Source organism: Ambystoma mexicanum, chromosome 9, assembly GCF_040938575.1.
Source record: "Ambystoma mexicanum isolate Mex_15411 chromosome 9, UKY_AmexF1_1, whole genome shotgun sequence".
Lineage (NCBI taxonomy): Eukaryota > Metazoa > Chordata > Amphibia > Caudata > Ambystomatidae > Ambystoma > Ambystoma mexicanum.
In genome coordinates this window covers 618,692,956-618,718,168 of record NC_090931.1, presented here as the reverse complement: position 1 = coordinate 618,718,168, position 25,213 = coordinate 618,692,956, and the positions used below count along the sequence as shown (strand labels likewise).

At 44.3% G+C, this 25,213-nt stretch overlaps 1 protein-coding gene across 1 annotated transcript in view; it reads left to right on the top strand.

The window, feature by feature from the left end:
• Positions 1–24,674, top strand: part of PIPOX (pipecolic acid and sarcosine oxidase) — a 442,927-nt gene extending 418,253 nt beyond the window's left edge. Inside the window, exons 5-8 of the mRNA XM_069615297.1 lie at positions 11,038–11,190; positions 13,284–13,442; positions 14,817–14,892; positions 19,658–24,674. Coding sequence (XP_069471398.1) covers positions 11,038–11,190; positions 13,284–13,442; positions 14,817–14,892; positions 19,658–19,788 — 519 coding nt within the window. The 3' untranslated portion in view covers positions 19,789–24,674. The remainder of the gene's footprint in view (positions 1–11,037; positions 11,191–13,283; positions 13,443–14,816; positions 14,893–19,657) is intronic.
• The last annotated feature ends 539 nt before the right edge of the window (positions 24,675–25,213 follow it).

Genomic DNA, 25,213 nt, shown 5'->3' with positions numbered 1-25,213 from the left:
AGCGCCGGAGAATTGTCTCGGCCCACGAAGAAAGGCAAGAACCTGATTGCCCTGCAACAATTGTACATAAATGCCCTCTGAAGCGCCTGGCAAGCTCTAATAAATGATTGCACAAGGACGCACGCAAAGGTCCACAAGCGAATAAGGGTAATTTTCAAGGTGGAATGATTTGTGCCGATCTGTCAGAACCCGATACTACTCCAAACAAGAACAGACATCGGTGATCGCTACGCCCCAGAAGAGACAGACTGGTGGATTGTGTTGTTGAAATTGATCAATAAATAGAGCCATGATCACAAACCATCTGATTCCATCTAGGGTCGTGGGGAAGTGCGATGCAGTGATGTGTTACATGACATACCCTGTGATGGCTTATTTTCTCCTGCTCTGCTTTCATGGGTCAGTTGCAAGTGCGCGCATGATTCCTGTGATTGTAAGTTTGAGCACTGGGCGGACATGTAGTGCCTTTCTTATTGTTATTTATTGGGTGTTATGAACGTTTGGGTCCACCATAAGGAAAAATAAATATGTTAATAATAACCATTGAGAAAACCAATAACGTTGGCGTGTGCCTAGGCTTTTGCAAGGTATTCATCACTTTAAAGTGTTTGCCATTATATGTCGAAGTACTGCAATAATTGCAAGAGCGGCCATCCAATCACCCAGAACTCACACCTGTCTTCAGTGCTGCAAAACAATGCATGCCCTTTCCGCTGGAAGGACACAACTTGCACTACTTTTAATGCCCACAGACACAGCATGGAACGTATGTGGTGCAGTACTCAGCGCAGCCAATCTACTCAGCCCCTCACTATACAGTTGGGCATTGGTAGCCAATGTGGCAAAACTAAAGATGTCAACTCCAGAGGGAGAGCTAAATGTGACCAAACGGGGATAGATAGTAACTGCAATGAGAAGAATAACAGAAGCCAATGCACTAGAGTGAACAATGCCCTTTGGCATCAAGCTGGAGGTATACTGTTCTGCAGGTACCACAAAACACGTCGTCTCCACTCCTTTTGGGCATTAGGATTAAGACCGCTGCATTGCTGGTTATTTTATGTAAATAGATATATCGCAGCATGCCTATTTCCATTGATTACTGTATTCCAGAAAATACAGATGTGATGCAGAGGTTTAAGATTGGCCAGGAATGTGATAGATTGATAGTTTATTGTTTTTAGCTCTCACTCATACAACAGAGTCACTGTGTCACGGAGGAGTACGTGAGATGACTGAAGTGTAGAGAGGGGTGAATGGGGCAGGAACAGACCGGGGCATAAAATGGTCTCATAGAAATGTGGCGCACAGTTGCAAATAGCAATTAATTCCTTTTGTGACAAACTGTTTGAATAATGCCGAAGGGGGAGTTTTTTGATAATAATGTGATGCAAATTGTACATTTTAAAGAATATTTATTCAGCAACAGTGGTCCAAACTACTAGCCGCATAGTGAAGTAACTCAAACTGGCCCACATTGACCAAAAAAGTGGCCCACTTTGACTAAGAAAAACTGGCCCAGACCAGCATTTGGCGTTTTTGGTTAGGGCATTGCCCTGTTGCCCTATAGGCCAGTCCGAGCCTAGAATGTGGACATGAAAGGGTGAATGGGACATGGATGGGGAACAGAGTGTGGAGACGTGACTGAGGCCATTCAGGGTGTGACTAGCACTTGTGAAAGGGGATGGAATCAGATGGCTGTGAACGGAACATGGAAGAGGCGATGGGAACATGGAGGTGGTGACCAGACATGGCAAAGCCTGGTGAATGGGAATATGGGTGGCAGTGGATGAGAATGCCTGTGAATTGGGGAGCTGGGTTTATTATGTCGTTTTAAGCCCATGGTCCAGCATTTCACACATTTGTTCATGTAGGTGTTTTGCACAGCGCCAGCTCGCAGAGAGGGAGTGGGATTAAAAGCAAACTTTGTAAAGGTATTTAAAGCATGGAGGGGGTCATTGTTGTAGCTCGTGCTACACTTAACACATGGGCAGATGTCCTCTTTAGCTCTCCTTCTCTCACCTCCTGCCCCCACCAATGAATGTGTCCTGTTTGGCACCAAAGCCCTGCTCATCCTGGCAGACTTGATGCCAACAGGTCTTTGCTCCCAGTACTGCTGACTGTGCAATATCCACCATGTTTGCCCACTGTGCAGAGACGTTGCTAGGGGGGTAGCTGAGGGGGCTATAGCCCTGGGGCTTTTGGTTCTAGCACTGCATAGAAGCTCAGGGGCTACAACCGAGTCCCAAAAGTTCCGACAGTCCCGACATTAGCATAGCCCCGGATCTTTTCCAAACCTAGCAAAACCCCTGCCGCTGTGTGCAAAGAGAGGTGGTGGGCATGGGGCCAAGAGCCTGGAGTGAGGGTGTGGGGGGGCACTCTAACAGTTCTCCTAGGGTGGCAAAAATCCTTGCACGGGCCCTGTGCGGGAGTCATTGATGAGGACGAATGGAGGGCAGCGCTGCAACACCTCAGGGAGGTGGCAATAGCATCCCAGCTGAGGTTAATACAGTTCAGGTACTTACACAGGGTCTATTACCCCAAAGACAAGCTTCGTAGGATGGGCAGAGGGGATGATGAGACCTGCCTTAAATGCAAGACTCACAGGGGGACGTTTTTCCACATGGTATGGCAATGTCCAGTTATTGGGGGAACGTCCACAGGGAGGTGGAAAGGGTCTGGGGAAGGTCTATCCAATTCACACTGAAAGGAACGTTGCTCGGGATATGGGGAGAAGAGGACATGGCTAGATATGGGGGGACCTTTCTGAATATTGCATGTGTCGTGCCCAAATCGGCCATAGTAGAGAAATGGATGGGCTCCACGCCCCAACTATCTCGGCATGGAGGTCAGAAATGGATGTTATGAAAAACAGAGACCAGGTGGTGTATGAGAATAGAGGATGCCTGCAGAAGCACAGGAAGATATGGGGGCAGTGGGGGTGAAGCTAGGCATAGTGGGTAGGCAATGGGGGGGCAAGGGGGGACTGGATAGTACGGGGAGAATCTCATCAGGGTTAGGCGGGGTGGGGGTTAGGCTGGCGCATTAGAGAGGGGTGGGAGGAAGAGTAATAGGACTTAGGCCCAACGGGGAAGGGAGGGGAATGGTTATCTCTGTAATGAATGTGGTCATTATTGTAAAAACGACTCTATACAAAATCAAATAAAAAGTAAACAAAGAAAGAATCTTTTGGAATTCTGCTCCAAACCTACCAAATGGCAGCAGAGGACGGGTTTGTGGGAATTCCCGATCTGCTTCACTAAAACTGCTTTTCTAACTGCTTTCTTACATTGGGTAACCATGTGGTTTCAGCAATCTGTTCATCGGCCAACACGACGAGTGTTATATCTTTGGTAAGGGCCAAAGAGAGATTCGAGCAAATAGAAACCCGAAGTTCCAAGGGTTTGTCTCCGCGATTGCATCCATTTTATATGGGGTATTTTGCATAGCCAGAGTCGGAAGTTCTGGATTGAAAGGAGGGTTCTAGTAAGAACGGTTGGAGAGATAGAGAGAAAGAGTGATGTGGAAGATGGAAGTAGGGCTTTGAAGGTGGAAATAAAAAGATCTTAAACCTTACCTGTGTCAGCAGATACTTCAAGTGGCAATGAGCGGGTATCTACAGACCCTGCTATTTATAAGAACAAAGCCGAGTATCCAGTCAGCTTGTAGTCACAGGTTCTGCTGGAATCCTGTTTACGTGTGGTGATGGAAGCAGAGGAGGTGAGCGGCAGCGAATGAACATGGAAAAGAAATGGAGGAAAAGATAGTATTCAGGGTACTAGAGAAACACTGGTGTCTTGCTTGCTCCTGCCAGAAGACAGGCGATGTGCATGCGAGTGTATGGACAAATCCCAGCGAAGAGGATTTAGAACAGAGCACCATACCATGCACTTGTATGTGCAGCCTTATTTATTAGAGAAAAGCACCCAAGTGCATAAATATACGCACGCCATCTTGAAACTGGTAGACAACCACTGTGTTAACATCGTTTGTGAACAATGTTCCCTGTGAGGAAAAGGGAAAGAAGGAAAACAAAACAATAAAACTGTGAACACATATGAACTGATTTGAATAATAAAGTTGACAAGTGACAACGACACAAGGTATTTCAATTCATCCACTTCAGCCTTTTCTGGCAGTACCAGGAGAACTTCACATTCCATGGAGGCAGTACAAAGAATGCTTTTGCTTAATTGACAATGAGGAATTGACACCAGCAAAAAAGAAACTTTGGTAGACTGAATTGTCACCGAGTAAATGGTGGATTCTGTGTTACCTTACACTGTCATCACTAGAGAACAGTGGGAGGAAATGTTGAAGAAAGGTTCAAAAGCCAATTTGTATAGCTCAGATATCAAGAACCCAGGAGCCTTTGAAGGTTCCACCATTGAACTGCAAGGGTACAAGAACTCCCTGGTAGAATTTAAAGGACGAATGGTGGTTGTCAAAGTATATGTTCCAAAGAATTGCATGAATGTACTGGGTTGGAAAGATCAAGCCAAACTGGAGATACAACTGAGTTTGGGAAGTCAAGAACCAGTGTCAATAGTAGCAGAGAAGAAATAAAAGGGAATTAACAAAAGAGTTGCCCAACAAGGCAAAGAATAGTACTGTTTCCAGTAGTATTTAAGGAAGGCTTTGGGAAATTGAAGGGTTATGCCCATAATATTGTCATTAAGCCGGGTGCAAATCTGGTAACCCCTTGGCAAGACACATTCCTTAGTAAGGAGTTGAAGAAGGGGATAGACAAATTACTAAAGTAGGGAGTAATAGAGCCAGTAGATGTATCAGAATGGATTTTCTTCGATTGTGGTGGCTCCTAGGGCAAATGGTAAAATACAGGTGTGTGTGTGTATATATATATATATTTGAGAGATATAAACAGTAACATTGTGGTAGAAAAGTATCCTCTTTCAGTAATGTGGAAAATGTTGAAACTGGTATGAATGACTGACATGTTCTCCACGATAGACCTATCATCAGCATTCCACCAAATGCCTTTGTATAAGGAATCAAGAGAATACATTACATTTATCACACCTTTTCGTAATGTACCATTATCGAAGGATGCCTTTTGGGTTGGCATCTGCAATGGCAGGTTTTCAGCGTATCGTGTCCCACATGATAGGAAATCTAATAGGATGATATTTTTATGTATGGAAAAGGTGCAAGCGAACATAACAAAAGATTGAGTATGGTGTTGAGGAAATTGGAGGATAAAGGGTTAACTGTAAAATATAGTATATGCAAATTTAATAATCAAAATAGATGCCAGTTGCAGGGGTCTAAATGTGGTTTTGTCTCAATTACAAGGGGATAGAGTGAGAATAATATTGTTTGCCTCCCACACAGTTGCATACATTTAAACATGGTACTCAGTTATTGAGAGAGAGCTTTTAGCATGCTGTCGGGGAGCTGAACATGTCATCCCATATGGATGGGGAGAAGAGTTTGTAAATTAGAACAGATCAGAAACCACTAGTCAAAGGGATGTCAAAATCTACACCAGGAATTGCAGGGTTGGGGGTGAGGTTGTTGGAGTACGATTGCAATGTAGTGTATTTACCAGAGAGGCTAAACTGTATATCTGATTATTTGCAGAGGATGCCTTTTTTCGAAGTTGACACAACACAAGTAAGGGATGAAGGAGCGTGAGAGAGATTACAGGAGGAACAGGTGTGTTCATTGGGTGCTCTTAAATAAGCTGAGCAAAGAGAGTGTGACGTTGTTCTCAAAGCAGTGTCAGATTGGGTAAAGATAGTGTGGCAGGAAAAAAGGACTCTATGAAGTTAAAGGAGAGCTGGCAATAGAGTTATACTGTTTGTTGAGTGGATTCAACGTGATTCCCCCATCAATGGTCAGGCAGCACATTCAATCAATAACACACTTTATATCAGAGTTTAAAATCCATAAAAGTTGCATGGTACACAAAATACACAAAACAAGAATAAAAAACATCCATGTACTTAAAAACCAGCCACATGCAGTTGTATAAAAAACACTCTATATAAAATATAAAATGTTACACCATCTTCATATAGATATCTCCCCTCCAGGCACTACTCAGAAAGGGTGAAACCGCAATGATTACATCAATTCTTCTAGCACTTTTACTTACGTTTTCAGCTTCAATCAATTTCCTTGTGCCCCAATTCTTTAAACAGAGTTTTTTAGATTCCTCTTCCTAATATCACTATATCAGGGGCAGATAAACAAAAAGTGCTGTAGGGATTCCGTGGCGCAAGTGCAAAAGGGACACATTACAGAATGTATTTTGTCCCACTTTGCCTTTACCACAGCAAGAGGAAAATGGCCCAGATGCATCGTGGCAAAAAGGGGTCTTCCAGCACAAGCAAGTAACACTCGATCCCAAAATCATCCTTTATTTTATTTATTTATTTTATTTATTTGTTACATGCCCAGACCCTTTGGTATCAGGGCGAGGTTACAGGCAGTTTTGGAAATAGTCATACAAGGTTACAGTACACAGAAATTATTAACAACAGAATATTATACATTATACATTATATGCATTCATTATATACAGGTTTCGCTAGGGTGCTAGATATGGCAGATAAAAAATCGGCTGCATATATTAGTATTGGTTGAATAACCACGTTTTAAGTTATTTGAAGCCAGGGAGAGAGGATTCATTTTTGATATAGAGGGGGAGGGAGTTCCAGTGTTTAGGCGCTAGAACAAGGAAACTGCTGCCTCCCGCTCTTGTGGATTTTAATTGGGGGGGTACTAGTGTGAGATTGTCGTTGGATCTAAGCAGTCTGGTGTTTTTTTTTTTAATGTAAGGTATTGTTGAGGTAGGTTGGGGCTTTATTAGTTAGACATTTATGGGCGATGCAGAATGTTTTAAAGAGGATTCTGGCCTTTATAGGTAGCCAATGGGCATCCTCCCTGATCTTAGAGATGTGGTCAGACTTTTTTTTATCCCTAGCGCTGCCCTAAGGACTTTATTTTGCAGGAGTTGCATTTTGGAGATGTTGGAGTTGGAGGTGCCTAGCAATAGTACATTACAGTAGTCCAATTTAGACAATACCAGTGCTCTGGCCAATGTCCGGCAATTGGTGGGGGTTGGGAATTGTCGACTTAGGGTGATCAATTTAGAAGTATATGCCGTGGATGAGGATAGTGTATTAATGTGTTTGGTCATGGTGAGGTTGACGTCGAGGTGAACACCTAGTGTCTTCACTTGCTTTAGTACTGGAATAGGTGCGCCGTCAATATTGATGGTCGAGTAGTCAGGGTGAAGGGTGGCTATTTTGAGTGGGGAACCCACAAAGAGAATTTCAGTCTTCTCATCGTTGAGACAAAAACTATTTAGGGCCATCTAGTTTTGGATGATGGTGTATATTTTGTTAATGGTCACCATGTCCTGGTCATAGTCACTTCAGATGGGTATGATGGTCTGGGTGTCATCTGCAAAGTTAGTGTAGATGACACCCATTTCGTCTAATGCTGAGAAAAGGAGTTTTGTTTAGGCATTATATAGAGTAGGAGAGAGGCAAGATCCTTGGGGTACTTCAATGGGTACTAGGATGGGATTGGCAGCTTCTTTGCCTATGGAAACTCTGGATGTGCGTTTGGCTAGGAAAGATTTCACCCACAGAGTGGCATCATTAGAGAAATTGAAATACTTGGCCAGTGATGTACACAGTTTGTCATGGTCTACGAGGTCAAATGCCATGGATAGGTCTAACAATAGGAGTAAGCAGAGTTTCCCTGAATCTCTGATGGTGTCCACATGGATTTTGGGATCTAAGATCTGTCCCGGGAGGATAGCTCAGCGGCAACGTGCGCGCCTTGGAAGCAAGATGACACGAAGCAACACAGGTTCGATACCCGGGTCCATGCTTAGAAACTTCTGGGTGTTTAAGTGCGTTATAAATACGCAACTAAGACAAAACAAAACTATTACTCAACTAAATAAACAAAAAATGATTCCTGTAACGGCGCCTTGATGCCCGCGGGCTGTGTGAGCGCTTAAAAAAAAAACAAAAAAAAAAACAAAGAGGGCTGTTTCTGTACTGTTGTTGGGCCTAAATCCTGATTGTCTGGTTCCAAAAAGCTGGGTCTGTTCCAGGTTTCCTTGAATTTGGTTATATGCTATTTTGTCAATGAGTTTAAATCGGAAAGGGACCATGGTTATTGGGCGGTAGTTAGTTGGAATTGTGGGATCCAGGTTAGTTATTTTTAGGAGCGGGGTAACCCACGCTTCTTTAATGCTGACTGGGACTGTGTTCGTGTTAAAGGAAGAGTTAACAAAGTTGTTGATGGTGGGGGTAAGAGTGGTCGCACATGCTTTGACTAGTTTATCTAGGACACGGTCCCCTTTGCAATTGGAGGCTTTTAGCTTAGTGATTGTATCAAGCACTAGTTCTTGGGTGACAGGAGCGAAGTGGAATAGTGGTTTGGTTTTGTCGTTAGGGGTAGGAAGGTGGTTGGGGGTTGAGGTTTTTTTATCGGCTAATAGCAGTCTTTTGGTTGTTATTTTGTATTGTAGTAGGGTGATTTTGGAAGCAAGAGCGTCTTGTATAGTGGTACTTCATTATTTACTGGAGTTGGCGGGGACGCAGTTGGTATGGAATTCTCTGAGGATAGAGAAGAGCTCTTAAGAGTCTTTAAAGAACAAATAATCACAACCCCTAGAAAGATTTCAGCAATTTCTTACATACCCCCAAACATGTTGGGAATAGGTGTAAACTACAGTTTGACTAGTTGACATTGTGCAAGTGGCTCATGAAGGACACCTTGGTACCATGATCATTAAGAGGAAGGTGAGAGAAAAATGCTGGTGGCCAGGAATGGAATCACACATAGTGCATATAGTGAGGAATTGTGGGCCGTGTGATAAAAGTAATACGTGTATCAACTGCCAAAGTGCTGTTGCGTCCTCCGAGTACCGGAGGGACCCTGGGCGAATCTAAGAATTTACATTTTGTGACCATATCAAAGTTTGGTACGGGTTACAAGTTCTTGGTGATACTAATGGACCACTATTCTTGGTGGCTGGGGGTGGCTCTTATGGAAAGGGTGACTTCAAATAATATTATAATGTTTTCAGGCAAGATTTTCAAAAGTGAAGGAGTCTGTTTTAAGTGATAACTGTACTCAGTTTATAGCAAAGGAGGTGATGCAGTTTTGTGTACAAACAGGAATTAAGTGGAAGTTCACATAGGTGTACCATCCGGAGGCCAGTGGTATGGTGGATAGGATTAACCCAGTAAATAGTTCTAGTTTACAACATGTTTTAGGTAATGAGATGGATTGGAAGATAACATTAAGTAAAACTATTGGTAACACCTCATAGCACAGTAGGAATTTCCTCTTTTTTATACTAAGAGATGTAGGGAACTAAATTCTAGGTTTTCACCATCCTGGCTAGTAGAAAGGATGGGGATTAGAAAAGTGGATATGAGTGTTGTACCAAACAATATTTGGTTGGCCCAGGAAAAATTTAAAGAATGCCATGACTCCAAGTTAGATCTTAATAAGAAAGGGAGAAGTCACAAGATCAGGGTAGGAGACACTATTCGGTCAAGTTGGGTACAAAGGGAATGAAAGGGAATGAAAGGCATGTCTAAATATTCAAAGCCTATAGGGGTGATTAAATAATTAAATCATGCTGTACAGGTTGAAAGTGGAAAGGTATTGATCTTGAATTGTGTGGTTTTGTGAGAGAGTTGAAGTGGCCAAGGGAAAATACTGGATATGGAAATCAATGCTCTATGAGTGTGGGATTCAGATTCTTTTGTTGGCCCCATTAGGCCTGTAGGGGATGTAAATGCAAGTGAAGGATTCAGGTGTGGGAATGAGGAAGGATAGGGGTATCTGGAAGAGGTGAACATGGACACTGTGAATGAGAGTGTTCCCTTGATGCGCGGAATGCTGCAAGATCAGGAGGGGGAATGAATCTGGAGGAGTAGCAGGACACAGAATTTGTCCAAGAAATATCATGATTTTCGAACATATAATTGAACATGCTATACTAATATTTTTAAGTTGCAAGTTTGGTAATCAAAGTGGTTGGTCTATTAGCGTTTTTTTCCTTATGTCCTGATGTTTTGTATTTCTCATTTAGTATAAGTTGTAGTGTTGTAACTACGTTAGTTGTTTCAATGATGGTAATTGTTCTAAAGAGAAGAAGATATGAGGTAGCCAGAGTTGGAACTTCTGGAGTGCACTCTGGGGTTCCATGTTCTGGTTTGAAAGGAGGTTTCTAATGAGGACAGTTGGAGAGATAGTGTGAGAGCAGTGTTGAGGGTGGAAGCAGGGTTTTTGAAGTTGGGACTGGTAAAGAGCTTAAGCCCTACCTATATTATGGGATACTTCAGTATTCAAGTCGCAGTGGACAATATATACAGAGGTTAGGAAGAGTTTTCCCAGGTGTTTTATAAAAAAGATTTTCTTCTAGCATTTGCCGGTTGTTGACTGCAACATTCCCAACAGGTGCCCCATAAGTAGTTGCGATTGATCTGGACCACTACATTTAAAGCATAATCCCTGTTGGGTGTATATTCCATTAAGATGCAGATCGCAACATTACCCCATTTACTCAGCACTTTTTATGTACCAAGTAGTCTAGTCATGGTAGGACCAATAGGAATTTCCTGAACATCTGATGCACAGGTAATCATAGAACTGGCACTTTCTTTCTCTCCCTGAATGCAGCATGTCAGACCGCTGTGAAAATGTGCCCAGAGTAAGGGTGCTGGGAGATGTGTGCTTGATTTTGAGGGATTACGTTTTAGGCGCCTGTACCACATATGCTCCATGTATGCTTAGACAAGACTCTGTGGTGCCTTATACTACATGGTCATCAGCAGGTAGAGGTACAGGGAGCCTATATGATCCCAATGGGGAGATATCTAGAGTAATAGCCTTCAGGTCAGCGGAGAAGAAGTTGGTGTAGAGTGAGAACGAAAGCACCGCGATTACACACCATTGATGCTCACTTTTATTTGATCGAAAGGGAGATGAAAATTGGATGCACCTGACCATTTGTTTTTCGGTTTCTTTTTCTAGACTCTAGGAATAAATGTCTGCTACTGGAAGGAAAAAGTTCCTGGTGCCTATGGAGTCACACACAAGTTTCCATGCTTTATTGTGATTAACGTCAATGGTTCTAAGCATTCCGTTTATGGACTGCCATCAAATGAGTACCCAGGGCTCATCAAGGTGAGACAACTGCTCGTTTAACTTTATTTTGATTCGTTTTAAAGTGCAGACTTACTTTTGAGAAGTAGCACTGTACATCGATGGTGTGCAGTAATAAAATCGCGGCAAAAAAGTCATCTAGAAAAAAGATTGTGGCAAAAAGGTGTACCCATTATACCATTTAAGGGGAGCTGGGTTTGCAGGGGTGTTCCCTCGATTCCCAGGCCTTTTTGCTGTGATTTATTGTGTAAACAGCAATTTTTGCTGTGATTTGAACACATAGAACCAGATCGATTAGGAAGGGGAGTACAATAGTAATCGATAATCATTGTTTAGGGGATTCTTCACAGATCGTCAAAAACAAGAACGAAGAGAAGGCGTGGAGACAGAGGAGAGAGGAGGGGACTTTTGAAGGAGGCCAGGTTGGTGGTGTCCCAAGAGTGGAGTCTTAGGCTTTCATACGGACACTAGTTCACAAATTAATTCAATAGACAAGTCTGCACTTTTTCTTGATTTGAGGGAGTTAGGGATGTGAGTCCTTTTTGGGCGGGTAAGCCTTTCCAGTCTTCGGGCGTAGAGTGAGAAGGCTTCTCTAAGAGTCTTTTCTCCTTTGCGATTCTGTGGTTAGTTTAGTGGCTGGTTTGTACAATCAGCATCTGAATTTTCCGAACGTGGCTATGAATGTGGTTACGCTGTCCACCTGCTTTCACATCATACCCTAAGGCGTTCGCTGAATGCCTTTTCTCGACACAAAAACACGGTCCCAAGCAGCTCTTTAGGTTGTGCTCCAATGAGGCACACTCTAGAACTTCTGTGCTTCCATCGTAGGTTTTGCACTTCCCAGGGTGTTGTTTGATAGGGTCCAGAATGCAGTGCAAGTTCTGCAGTCCTTTAAAGTTTCACTCATATTTTAATCCATTTGAGAGTTTGAGAGTAATTGTAATTGGTTATAACACGCTTAGAGGATCGAACCTGTGTTGCTCTGTGTTGTCTTGCTTCCAAGGTGAGCACGTTGCCCCTGAGCTATCCTCCTGAGACTCCAGAGTAAATGTGGAAGCTGGGGATGTTGTAGCAGATTGGGGCTCTGACATTTTTGGCAACGTTTGAAAATCGGTGTTTCTCCCTAAGATAGTATGGGGGGGGCACCTTGCTCTCTGAGACTTGAGAAATGCTCTACCGCGGTCGCGCTGCAAGGATGATGTAGACCCGGCAGACACACCATTGTTCAGAGGATAATGGTTTAGCATTTCAGTGTTGAACCATCCTTTTGTGCAGGACCAGACTGATATGCAAATGCCTATTTCTCCGCTGATATGGCACAAACAGCTAACACATAATTGTAGACCCTCATGAGTGGGCATCATCCCAATTAACAGATGTGTTGTCCTCGTGTGTTCTCAGTAGAGTGGCACTCACATTTTTGTCAGTTATGCCAGATGGAGTAGTAGGAAAGAGTCATGGGTTCCATTTGCAATGTTGATGGGTCATAATTGCATAGAAGGAGGATACCAATGGACTGCATTGATTTGAAAAGGGAAATGGAGAGAGAGAGAGAGAGAGAGAGGGAGCAATTGGTGAGTGTGATTGGGTAGGAGGGGTGACATCATCTGACTGGATGGAAGAATGAGAGGAAGGGAAGACGCGGAATGACTGGACAGAGGAATGGATGAGTTTTGTGGACGAAAACATAATGAAGCTCAACCCTAATTCTTATCAGAAAGAGAGGCCTTTGGCATCCACTACCAATGAACCCAAGAAGGTTTTTTTTTTAAGAGGACAGGCTACTGCATTTTAAACCTTGTAAATTGTGCATATTTATCGTTGTCTTTTTTCTGGAATTGTTTGAAAAAGCAATGACGATCAATCTATCTAATATGCATCTATGGATTATGTGTTATCTTTGATATGTTATGTGTACGTGTTTGATGAATACTTGTATTCAAATAAACATTTACTACTCCAATGAACTGTGACATAAGGGGACTGCAGCCGAGAAGAGGTGCACACAGACACAACTAATGTGACTTCCAACAGAAAGGGGGGGGGCAATATGGAAGTAAAAGAATCGGGCTGGGAGGTGGCATTTTGTGACTTTCTTTTTGTTGTCCTGGCAGATATGCTGTCACAGTGGCAACAGTGTTGACCCGGATGTGCGAGATGTGCCACTTCAGAGCCCAACACTGCATGACATCCAGCTCCTGCGTGACTTCGTCAGAACCTATTTCCCTGGCCTGGAACCCGAGCCGGCCATCGTGGAACGCTGCATGTATACGGTACACATTCTAACTGCCCAGAAAAAGGCCTTGGTCCCATAGAGCTGGGCCCTCATGCTATGAAGAGGAAAGAGACACCATGACAACATTTGGGGTAAATGTGCTCATGCACACTGTAGGGCAGGGGTCTGCAATCTTTGTTTTGGACTACAACTCACATGTTCCCTTTCATTACCTATAATGGCTAGTACTGGCGGGAGTTGTAGTCCAACACATTTGGCAAGCCTAAGGTTGCAGGCTACTGCTGTGGAGGCACCAGGAAGATCTCACACAAAGGTTTGTTATAGGGTCAAGGTGTGGTCTCACTGTACTACCAGAGCTCGGAGCCCTTTCGTGGCATTTTTCAGACAGTTCACTTTAAGAACTGTTCAATTTCGAGGCCTTTTTTTAGACGACCTGACATTGGAAGTTTGCAATTCAAGTTAAAGGGCTTCCCAGTCCAGTAGAAATGCCGGGTAAATTGCTGGTAATACCATCATCAGTATTTTTACCAGACCAGGGAACCCCAAGTTTGCTACTGGGGGCTTTCATCTACCGGCAGGCCTGACCTGCTGGTATATCAGGTCCCTACTGGCAAAGAAATGCTGGAATCTCCGGGACTGCTACTACCGCTGCCGGTCATTCCGGCAATCCCGTCCTGTGGAGTCCGCTGCCTTCTCGTCCCATAATACTGGGATATTAGGCCGCGGATAAGGTAGGGGCTGTTTTCTGGTATCCCGTCGGATTTACCAACAGGATTCCAGGAAACTTGGAATGAGCCCCATTCTACCACCTAATTTTCAAACAAAAGAGGTAGATTCCACAGTTGTAAGGGCTTGGGGTGTCCTGGTACCCCTGTGCATTAAGGAGGGGCACTTTAGCAGTAGAAGGTGAGACCAGACAGGGTGTAGAGCCACTGACATAGACATGTATCACATTACATGGATAGAACAGGAATGGGCTCACCGAGCAGAGAAGAGGAGGAGCACTGACATGTTTGTGAAAAACACTACTCTTGAAACCGCTGGGATGTGGCAGAGCAGGCTTAAGGGGCATTGGCAGTTCTGTGGCAACCTCATTATTGGAATATCAGGGAGTGCTGCCGGGCCAGGTCTGACCTCTACTGAACATGTTTATTAGTTGGGAGAAAGGTAGGAGCGGACATGGATTTCCGGGAAAGACTGTATTAAAACCAGTTTTTTGGGTTTAAGCGGTAGTCTAGGCTCTAAACACGGTCGTTGATGGCCAATCCTGGGCCCTGGAAGAAACTAATTTGCCAATGAGGCACTTTCACCTGACCCTGGCACCTACAGGAGATTTTCTCCTTCAACAGTTGCACTTTGACTTACTGCACCCAGTAGCCATCAACCACTGTTTCTCATCTTTTCTCCCCAGAACACACCAGATGAGAACTTCATCCTTGACCGCCATCCGCATTTCAAAAACATCGTTCTGGGAGCAGGATTTTCTGGTGAGTAACTGCGCACAGGGCATCTGCAAGGATGATGGCTGGATTGTATACTTACACATTCCCTACAGTGAACATTGGCCTCGAGACCCTCACTCCCCAACAAGCTTCCATGTTGGGCAGAACAGGAAATAAGCAGATCATGTAGATAACATTTGGGAATAATTAAATTGGTCAGATTCAGAAAGGCCGGAGAATTTGGTCAAGCTTTCCAGACTAGGGCAGCACAGATCTGGAATAGGCTTCCAAGCAAACTCAGGCTGAAAAAAAATATCAACAGCTTCCATGCCCAATTGAAAACGTTACTGTTTAAAGGGGTTAAGTAACACCACCTAGCATTCTCCTGAGACTACCGCATAAATGTTCAGTCCCGTCTAATAAATGTCCTTCGTGTCTATGTGCGCCCTGATGCCCGAGGGTTCCCGGCACTGTATAAGTAAATAAATAAATAACATTCCCAGCATGGGTTGGTCAAAACGAATGGTGGTTTTTGCCTATTCGAGGTGTCAATGGTACAAGACCAGTAGGCCGCCACACTCATTTTTGTTTAGTGTTTGTCATGGTGCAACCCATTTGGCTGACTGTAAAGATCAGTTTGCCATGTCTCTTGTGGCACAGGAAGGGAACTATCCTCTTTCGGCAGATGATGAGGTGAGTTGGGGCAGGGCCGATGAGTGCAAATGGCCGTCTGAGTGTATGTGAGAGCAGAGCGAGCCACTCGTGCTAACGGCATAGAGACATTTTCAGAGGCTGCAGTTCTTTTCATTTACTGTATGTAATCAGTTTATTTATTCATTTGTTCATTTATATGAGCACACATAACCCATGGGAGTCTAGGCGCTAGTTGCACTGTTTCATAAAGTGCCAAATGTATGCAGTATACTTCAGAGCACATAGACAAAATGCACAGCAAAAAGGGCAGAGAGTGGAGGGAATGGTGTCCTCACCCTAGGGAGTGTACAGTTAACGGATGAGGTTAAGTGAAGGCCTTACAAATGTCATGCAAGGCAGTATATTCCAGACATGGCTAAGACATTTTTAAATCAGCAATCTGCTTCAGTGCAGCCTACAAAGAATTGAGCCTATGCAATGGCTGGTCCATAGGTACTACTGGCCAAAACATTTCAGAACAAGAGTGTTTTTAAGGTGTTCCTGCACTTCAAGTGGCTGTTTTATGGACTTTGGTTTGGGGGTAGGACAGCCCATAAGTCTTGGCACAATATCGCCAGACTTCTTTTCTCAAACCTTTTAAGTTTCAAGTCCCCAGGCAATGGTGTGTCAGATCTCAGAGTTCTTGTCAGAGTGTCTTAGTGGAGGCAGTCTGCCAGCTACTTTGGTCTACTCCTCCAGGCTCCTTCTGTGCAGAGTATCTCAAGGTCAACCAAATGTTGTCTTGCAAGCAGGTGCAGGAGGTTCGAAGCACCGGATTGCGGCCATGATGGCAGGCCAGGCAAGCTGCCCTATTTCATATGGCCTGGAAACAGGCAATAGTCTACCTTGGAAAGAGCCAGTGGCTGGACCAGCTTTACTTTTTCCAAATAATATTCATTAGGGCTAAGAGTTTCTGGAAATTGGCAACTACTTACCATTGTGGAGATGTGCTTGGAGGAGAGCTGTTGATGGAAAAGCACTCAGAGGTTCTTTGTAACTGCAACTGGGATGGAGGCTGCGGTTCGGTCAGTGGCCACAGGCTGGGGATGTCTGATGCTACTGCGTGTCCACGCGCAGGATCTCGATCTTGGATGGGTTGAGGCTGTTGTACCTCTGCGATTGGACAGTAGAGAGGCATGTAGTGAGGTTCGGGGTGTTTGGCTGGGAATCAGCTTCCCGGGGTATTCTTATTTGTGTGTCGTCTGCATACGCATTAAATGCTATTTTGTAAATATATAAGATATCAGCTGTGGGACTCTGTATGGAAAGGTGAATGGCTCGGATGTGAATAAGCCCTCGATACAGGGTCTGAAGAGAAAGACTTAATCCATTTCAGTTCACCTCCTTTCATGCCCATGTGAGCCTCAAGTCTTGACGACAGAATGGAATGGTTAACAGTACCATATGTGTCGTACACACTGACAGGTCGAGGAGGAGTATAGCCACGGGTTGGCTGCAAACAGCAGCATGGAAATTAGGCTAGGGTTTGCCAATGACCTTGAGTCAGCATCCAGTTTCTTTAGGGGGGTTTTTCAGGCTTCTGTGGAGGGGCGGGGAACGTGCCTTTGGCCCAGCATGCATTATATAAGCATGTCAATGGGTTGCCAAAAGCTCCAAACAACAGGCCTTATTATAACACTGCCGGTAAAAGTACCAATATTTATGTATACAGGCACTTTACCGGACTGGCAGAGTACAAGTATGCCGGTGGGGGTAACCTGACTTACCTCCAGCCAAGCGTTAGCTGGATGTAATTCGGGTCCCCACTGGCATAAAACAGTCACTATTTTTTGGCACCAGTATTGCCGATGTTTAAAATACCGGCAACTCCCCCATGGAGTCTGGGGATTTACCGGTAGTTCCGCCGCCTGTAATATCCTGGTAATAGCGGGATATCAGGCAGCAGAAACGGTAGGTACATTTGCCGGTGTCCTGGCGGTTTTCCGCCAAAATACCAACAAACTTATAATGAGGTCCAATGGCTTAGTTATGTGCAGTGTGCATGGTAGGGTTTAGGATGACGGATTGTTGTTTGATGTTATTCAGGTTATCCTCCAAGATATACATTGGAATGTACCAAAGGAGATGTTGAGCCCCGGGTTCGGAAACTGTAGGAGGCTCTGGGGGTTCAATGAAGGAACATATAGAGCTTGTGAAGGAGTCATCTTTAGTTAGAGGTGAGGTTGGTCGTCTTAGTGTTTGCTAAGGCTTGAGAGGGCTCCTCTGCCTATCTTTGGGTCAGATTGTTAGTTCCCTAACAATGGTGGCTGTGCGCGTGAGAAAAACACATGCAGTCCTGATCGGACTAAGCAGAAATGGCTTTTGAGTTATTTTCTTTTCTCAGAAAGGATTGTTATTGGTCTATCATTCTGAGCATGTGTGCCGGTATACCAGTATTGGACTGAGCATGCTCAGTACAAAGAGTGAGATGATAACACAGTAACGGATCAGACACAGATTCTAAAGAGACCCTTCCCAAGATCCCATATCTTCAGCTGAGTGCATGTTGCCCTGGATATCAGCTGCTGGTGGCTGCCTGCTGTTCCTGTTGCTGGCAGTTTATAGCCACTAAATGTATTGAAAATCTACTTGTTCAAGTCAGAGACTGTTCGATAGCTTGTCTGGATGATTGCTGTTGATTCCCAATATTGAATTACCATGAAGGCATGTAGATGCAATGCACAGGTACTATCTGGGGCTATTAGTTGGTTTCTGAATCGTAGTTATTATTCCGATCAAGCTAGTAAGAATTGTCCTTTGCTAAGCATGAAGAGTTCTAGAGAGGATCACAGCAACATTGGGCAGTGCTCTTCCAAAAAGTATATATATCCCAGGGAGGAATCCATTCCAAACTGCACTGTAAACTGTTCTTTTGAAACACAACTTCTGCCATTTTGTCAGCCTTTGGGGTGATTAATCAGCTGTGTATATTCACACTATGGCAATACTTTTTCTGATGTAGCCAATCTGTGTCAAATCAAATTCTGGCGTAGCAGTGCTCCAGGGGTTAATATTGGTTTCTAAACCATCAATCAGCTTCACACCTCTAATACACCAGAATGGATCCAAACAGATTGGAAACAGAAGTCAATTATAAACCTACTTGTCCAGTTTTGCTAAAAACAGAGCATTTAAAGAAGCCCTCTACTTATTGTGCACTGTCGCTATAATAGTTGTGATGGTGTAACCATGAACAGTGAGCCAAGAAACCAAGGCAAAAGCCACTAGTAAATGGTTTACTTGGGATTTAGCCAATCTCAAGTGGATAGACTCAAAATCATGGAGCAATGCTGGTGAAAAATGGGATCTGAGGAATTTAAAACTTGCTTCAAGCATGTTGGTACTAAACAACATTATGACTGAATCTGCTAAATGAGGTTGCTAACCTCCAAATAACTAGCCTGTACGCCTGCACGATCTCACTGTATGCATCCCAAGAACAATGCAATAATCACCTGATGCTGTTTGAGGCCAGTATAGTCAACATTGGAGACTTTGTATGAACAACAGCTTCCCTCCCCCTTTCAGCCCCAAATACCACCACCTACTCTGTAATCCGGCTTCATCATATTTCCAACTCTTAGCATTGAAGAAGTCCTTAAAATGGCCAACAAGATCACAATCGGCTTTTCAGTATGCTTGGCTTCAGACAAACATATCCAAGCATATACCCTTGTCCATAGTGAGTATAGTCCTTGTTTTCTTGCAATGCTGGCACTTAATACACTAGTAGCTTTCAGGAGAAATAGCTCCCAGATTCATATAAAGAATTGTGAAAGGTGTAAGAGGTTCAAAGGCGATGTGGTGTCCAATGGGATGCAAAGACTCTCTTACCACTCAATTTAATGACTTGTTCTTTTTCTTCATGTCTGATGTTCCGTTTAACAACCCCTCAAGAACTAGTCATTGGCCAAATGCCCGCTGCTCGAAAATGTCTTCCAAAGCACATGTTTGCAGGGCTGCCCAGTCTACTGTGTATTATGCGTTTCTGATCAAAATATCTTGAACTCAATAAATACCAATATATAAGGCAGTTTTCTTAATTGAACAGGTTTGCATGAAGAGAAGACTATGGCCTTAACATGGGACTCTCTCTTGTTTTTGTTCCATGATCCAGGTCATGGATTTAAGCTCTCCCCGGTGGTGGGGAAGCTCCTATGCGAGCTCAGCATGGGTAAGGAACCGTCCTACAGCATGGAGCCCTTCCGCGTGGCGCGATTCCCAAACAAGCTTCAAGCATCTTTGTGAGGAAGTTGCTACAAGGAGGGGGAGTCCATGGGTCCTCACAGCATTTCATGGAGTCTCTGGCAATTAAATGTGAATAATCAATGTTCGACTCTGGATGCATCCTCTGCAGCATCCTCGTCTCTACAGCATCCTCATCTCCGCAGCATCCTCATCTCCGCAGAATCTTCGTCTCTGCAGCATCCTCATCTCTGCAGCATCCTCCTCTCTACAGCTTCCTCGTCTCTGCAGCATCCTCAGATTAAACGTTCTTTTCCTAGATTCACAATGATGCAACATATTCCAGTGAACCACCCGGGACTTTGTAGCTCCAATAGAGTAAATGCTGCATGGGGAGAATCATACTGTTATATGTTGTATTTTCTGTGGGATTTATGAAGTACTTCAGTGCCATTTATCTGACCTCATGGCGCTGGATGATAAATGTAAGAAGGTCAGCGTGAGGATGGATAGGTCTGTGGGTTTCAGTCCCCAGGGCCTGGATGTAGTGTCCTTGATACAGGCTCCAAGCATCGACAGTGGTACATTACACGGCTTGTTGGTAAAATAGTGGGCTGCTGGATCAATGCATCCATGGTAGTGCAGAGCGTTGCTCTAGGGCTTGTTGTTAGTGCAGGGTGATGCTGGCCCCAAGCACTGGTGATAGTAAGGCACACTGAATGGTGTATGGCTTGTTTGTAGAGCAGGCTGTTGCTAGCCCAATGCATGTATGGTAGTGCAGTGTACTAATTATTCTATGGCCTTTTGTGAGTGCAGTGTGCTGAAGCATGCTGTTAACACCAGAACTCAACGGCAATGCAGTGTGCTGCCTCTCGGAGGGACTCATGGTGGCATAATGGTTACTCATGGTGGTGCTGCCACTGCCCCTAACCTTCCGTCCTGCATGGTCAAATGCTGACCTACTGCCAGATATCACTGATACAATGGATGCCCAGTCTGCACCAGCCACCATACCTGAAGGTAGGGAGAGCGCTGCCTCCAGTTTCCTGTCAAGCCACACTCTACTTGTTCAGCCCAATAGCGATCGCCGTCTGCCACCTCCCACTCTCTTCCTACCTCCATTGTGCTGAGGCACCCCACCTGGGAACCCCCATCAGCAAACTAGCCCACAGCCATTTCTGTTCTCACCGGTGCACTGCCCTGCACCTGTCTCTATTACCATAAGCCCCATAACAGTAACAGACCACCCAGAACATTACGTAACCCCCTGCCTACTGCACCCAAAGAACACCGGTAATGTGCCTACATTGCACAAGTCTGACTGCAACCCCTCATGGGGAGCAACAGTATTCCGCTGCGACGGCAACATAGCTTGCCACACTGAAGCCGCTGAGAACTAAAAATATTAGGCATCAAAATACCTGGTTCACTGCAGAACTCCAAGCGTTACGTGCTAAAAAAACAAGCAGAAGAAGCTGCCTAGCAGAAGACCCCCCATCACCACCAACAAAGCGCTCTTATGAGTAGCATCAGTGAGATATAAACAATCCATTCATAAAACCAAAGTAACCTCAAACAACAAAAGGATTGATGAGGCCTCCTCAAGCTCCCGAGAACTATTCACCATCCATCGTGAATTGGAATCTCCCATCGCCCCCTTCCCCCTATGATCATCATGAAAGGCAACACCTGGTGTAATCAAATTCAAGGTGCCCTCATCAGTAAAATCACACAATTGCAAGGCAAAATCAATCCCAAATCAGCTATCTCTTCAGTCAGCCTGCCTGACCACTCCCATGCTGCTCCACCTGCCCATACCCAACCTTTCAAATTAAAACCCATCTCTGAGTCCGGCTTGGCCTCCATCATAAAAGGGCTCGAACCATCTTGCCGTAAAAGCCGAATCTGTCTAGCCACTGTGGTAAAAGGATATGCGGTTCCCCTTCTACCACTCATCACTGCCATTGTTAACTCCTCCTTTGCTTCAGGCACACTCCCCCTTGTCCTAAAGTGTCTTGGATCACCCCCCTGCTAATATAAAACCTCTCTAGACACAGCCAACCACACCAACTACAGACAAATCAACACCCTGCCTTTCCTCCTGAAAATCATCGACATAGTTGCCTACACCCAATTTCCAGATTTCCTGGAAACACACCACATCCTCAGCCCCCACCAGTTTGGCTTCCACCCTTGACATGGGACAAAAACAGCTCTCTTTGATTTAAAAAATCAGCTTGGCGATGCCAATGATGCAGGAAAGTGATCCCTCCTTCGGCTCCTTGACTTGTAGGCGTCATTCAATCTCGTTAACCACAAGATCTTATGCAACCGTCTCACCTCGGTCGCATGCTTTGCTCCTGAAGCTGCCAGTTGGAGCTCCTCCTTCCTTGATAACAGAACCTCAAGAGTGTTCGCAGGTGATGTGGCTGCCCTCCCTAGTCCTAACTCATGTGGGGTACTGCAAGGCTTCTGTGTCTCCCCCGCCCTCTACAACAGCTATATGAAGCTGCTCTTTGATCACCTCAATTCACTGGGAATCTCCTTCACAAATTATGCGTACAACACCCAGATCCTCATCCCCCTTTCTGGTGTCCATGAGGAGGAGGTGACTAAGGTAAACAGCATCTATGAAATGATCCAAACCTGGATGGCCCTACACAGTGTCTGCCTGAATGACGAGAAAACAGAACTCTTAGTCGGCCTGACTTGCAAAACTCGATCCAGCTTTTGACTTCTTCAATCTTGATGGCCACAAGATCCCTGCCTCCTCTGCAATGAAAACACTGGGCAGCCTCATTGATGCGTCACTCAATATGTCCCGCCAAATTAACCACATCACTTTCACAGCAGCCTACATCACAAAGCTTTTATGAGCCAGTAAACCGTTCCTATATTCAGATAATCACCTCACTGTTGCCCACACCCCTGTGGGAGCTAAACTGGACTATTGCAATTCCATGCTCTGCAGGATCTCTGAAAAAAACGTAAACAGGCTCCAAGTCACCCAAAACAATGCACTCTGTACGACATTGGACTTGAACAAGTATGTGGCCAGATCTCTATTGGCTTCCGGTTAGAGAAAGAATTACATTAAAAATCCTCATAATCACCCATCAACGCCTGTATAACAATGCCCCTTCATACCTAGCTCAGAGACTCAGCATTTGCACGCCTTCAAGGCCACTGAGATCCACCCACATCAATTGCCTTGTCAGGCCACAATTCAGATGCAAAAGACCCATGGGATCAATCTTCCCTGTGGTGGCAGCCAACCTTTGGAACAATCTACCCCTCTTCCTTTGATCTGAAACTTCATATCCTCTGTTCAGGAAAAAGCTTAGGACATACCTGTTCAACTAACTAACTGACATTGAATGTATCCACTTTACACACTATGTCAGTAACTAGCGCCTAGATGCCCAAGGGCTGTACACACTACTATAAATGTAAAAATAAATAAATAATGTGATGCTTGCTCCTGGGCTTGATAGTAGCACTTTTTCAGCACTCTGTAATGCAGCAATATAGCAGCCAGACTCCAGATGCTGTAAGGAGGGCTGCCTTCCCACCAAGGATCCAGGATTCAGTCTTTCAGGTGCACCAGAGGGCAGGCCAAGTGTCCCTCGCTAGACTGGGGCCCACCAAGGCCCATCTTCAGTATGGACTCTCTGTGTAGCTTTGCTCAACCCCACATCCCGCCACCCACACCCGGTGTAGCCCAACTGCACTTTGGTAAAAGAAGCATTGGACAGTAAAATGTTTGGGCATGATGTGAACTGTTCACTGTGATGAATAGCTTTGATTTTCCGTTTAAGAGTGAATGGCTCTCTTCTTATTTAGCCCTTATTACCAGAGACGTTTTATGGGAGGGCAAAAGGGGCACTTGCCCAGGGCTCCCACCTTGGAGGGGGCCCCACAAGGCTGCCTGATCTGCAGAAGTAAGATTCCTTTGCTCACCAGACTTAAATAGAACACATCAGGATATTGTATGGCATGGTGCTGAGGCTCGAAACCTATTGCCTGTCTGTTTTGACAAGTACATTCTGCCTCGATCAATTCATCATGTAATGCTTTCTGTGTTCACTGTGGTATATATCGTTTTTGTGTCCCTTGCAGCACAACACCTGTAGCATTCTTTCCTTCCTGCGGGAATTATGTTGATCATGTGCAATAGACAAATTTGAAATGCATACTGGTAAATTGCCACATTGGTTCAGAAGTTAGCTCAGTGTGTTAAGCACTCATTGCAGTGATAGGTGTTCCTATGCAAGATTAGAATAGCACATTCTTGTAAGGCTGTCTGAGCTTTCCTATGTCTGAAGTTTATAAACCTGCCTGCATATGTACTTGCTCTTGCAGCACAACGGGTGCTATTATCAGCAATATACCTGTATCAGATAGGGGTTGCTGTAAAAACAAACATGTCATCCTTATGCTGAAGGTCTAGAAATGTGTTTGTTCAGGTGGGGTGTTCTAAAACCTAGGCAATCACCACCAACGATGAGCATAAACTGTTAGTCCAAGAGATGAATAATTATCAGATTTGGAACCAAAGCATTCATGCTTGTATCCTGGCTTTGCCAGCAGACGATACAGTGATCCTGGTCAAATCATCTAATATATCTTGCATTACTGTGCTGTCTTCTGTGTGGTTTCCCTTCTTGCATGCTGGTGGCATCATTTAGCCCATTACTTGATCTTTCTTCTTATGTAGGCCATTTGAGTTGAAAGGGTGGTAGACAGAAGGGAGCGGACCAGATGGTGAAGGACTCGGGCAAGCATATTTTAAAGTCTGCTCATTTGACACAAAAAACACTTTGTATTTTTGTAAAAGTCAAAGGTTTTTATGCACGTTTATAAATGACAATTTGACAAGTCAGTGTTTTGGAAGTATGTACAGCTTTAAAATACAAAAGACCAACCCAGATGAAATCTTTTAAATCATACTGATTGGTATGCTGTTACTTATATGTATCTCTTGATGATGGAGAGAATGAAGCTAGAATCATTATTTGTTACACCCTTCTATAATATCTTGTTTTTAAAAATGTATATGTTTGGTAATATGCTGTGTGTACTTTCCAAGTTTGTTTTATAAAATTAGATTATTTTTGTTCATGGTAAGAACTGGTAATGAAAGTGTTAAAATGCAGAAATTGCAAACTTGGCACAAATCCCAGATTCACCCCTTAACCAATTTGTGTGATCCTGGGCATCTTATTTAATCTTGTATTGTCCAGCCTCTCGAAATTTCAAGTCCCTAAACCTTTCAAAATTGTCAGCCCTTCAGAGAGATTTCCTTCTCAGGGTATGATCTTCAAAACAGCCGCAACCATAGTTTCACTGGCTATAGTGTTGCTTCCCCCATAATAGTGAGCATTGATATATTGCACACCACAGGCACTTTATTCCTTTGATCTCCAATGGCAACACTATTTGAAAACCATGTCCCACTTCTAATCTCAGTCTGCCTGCATACCGACAC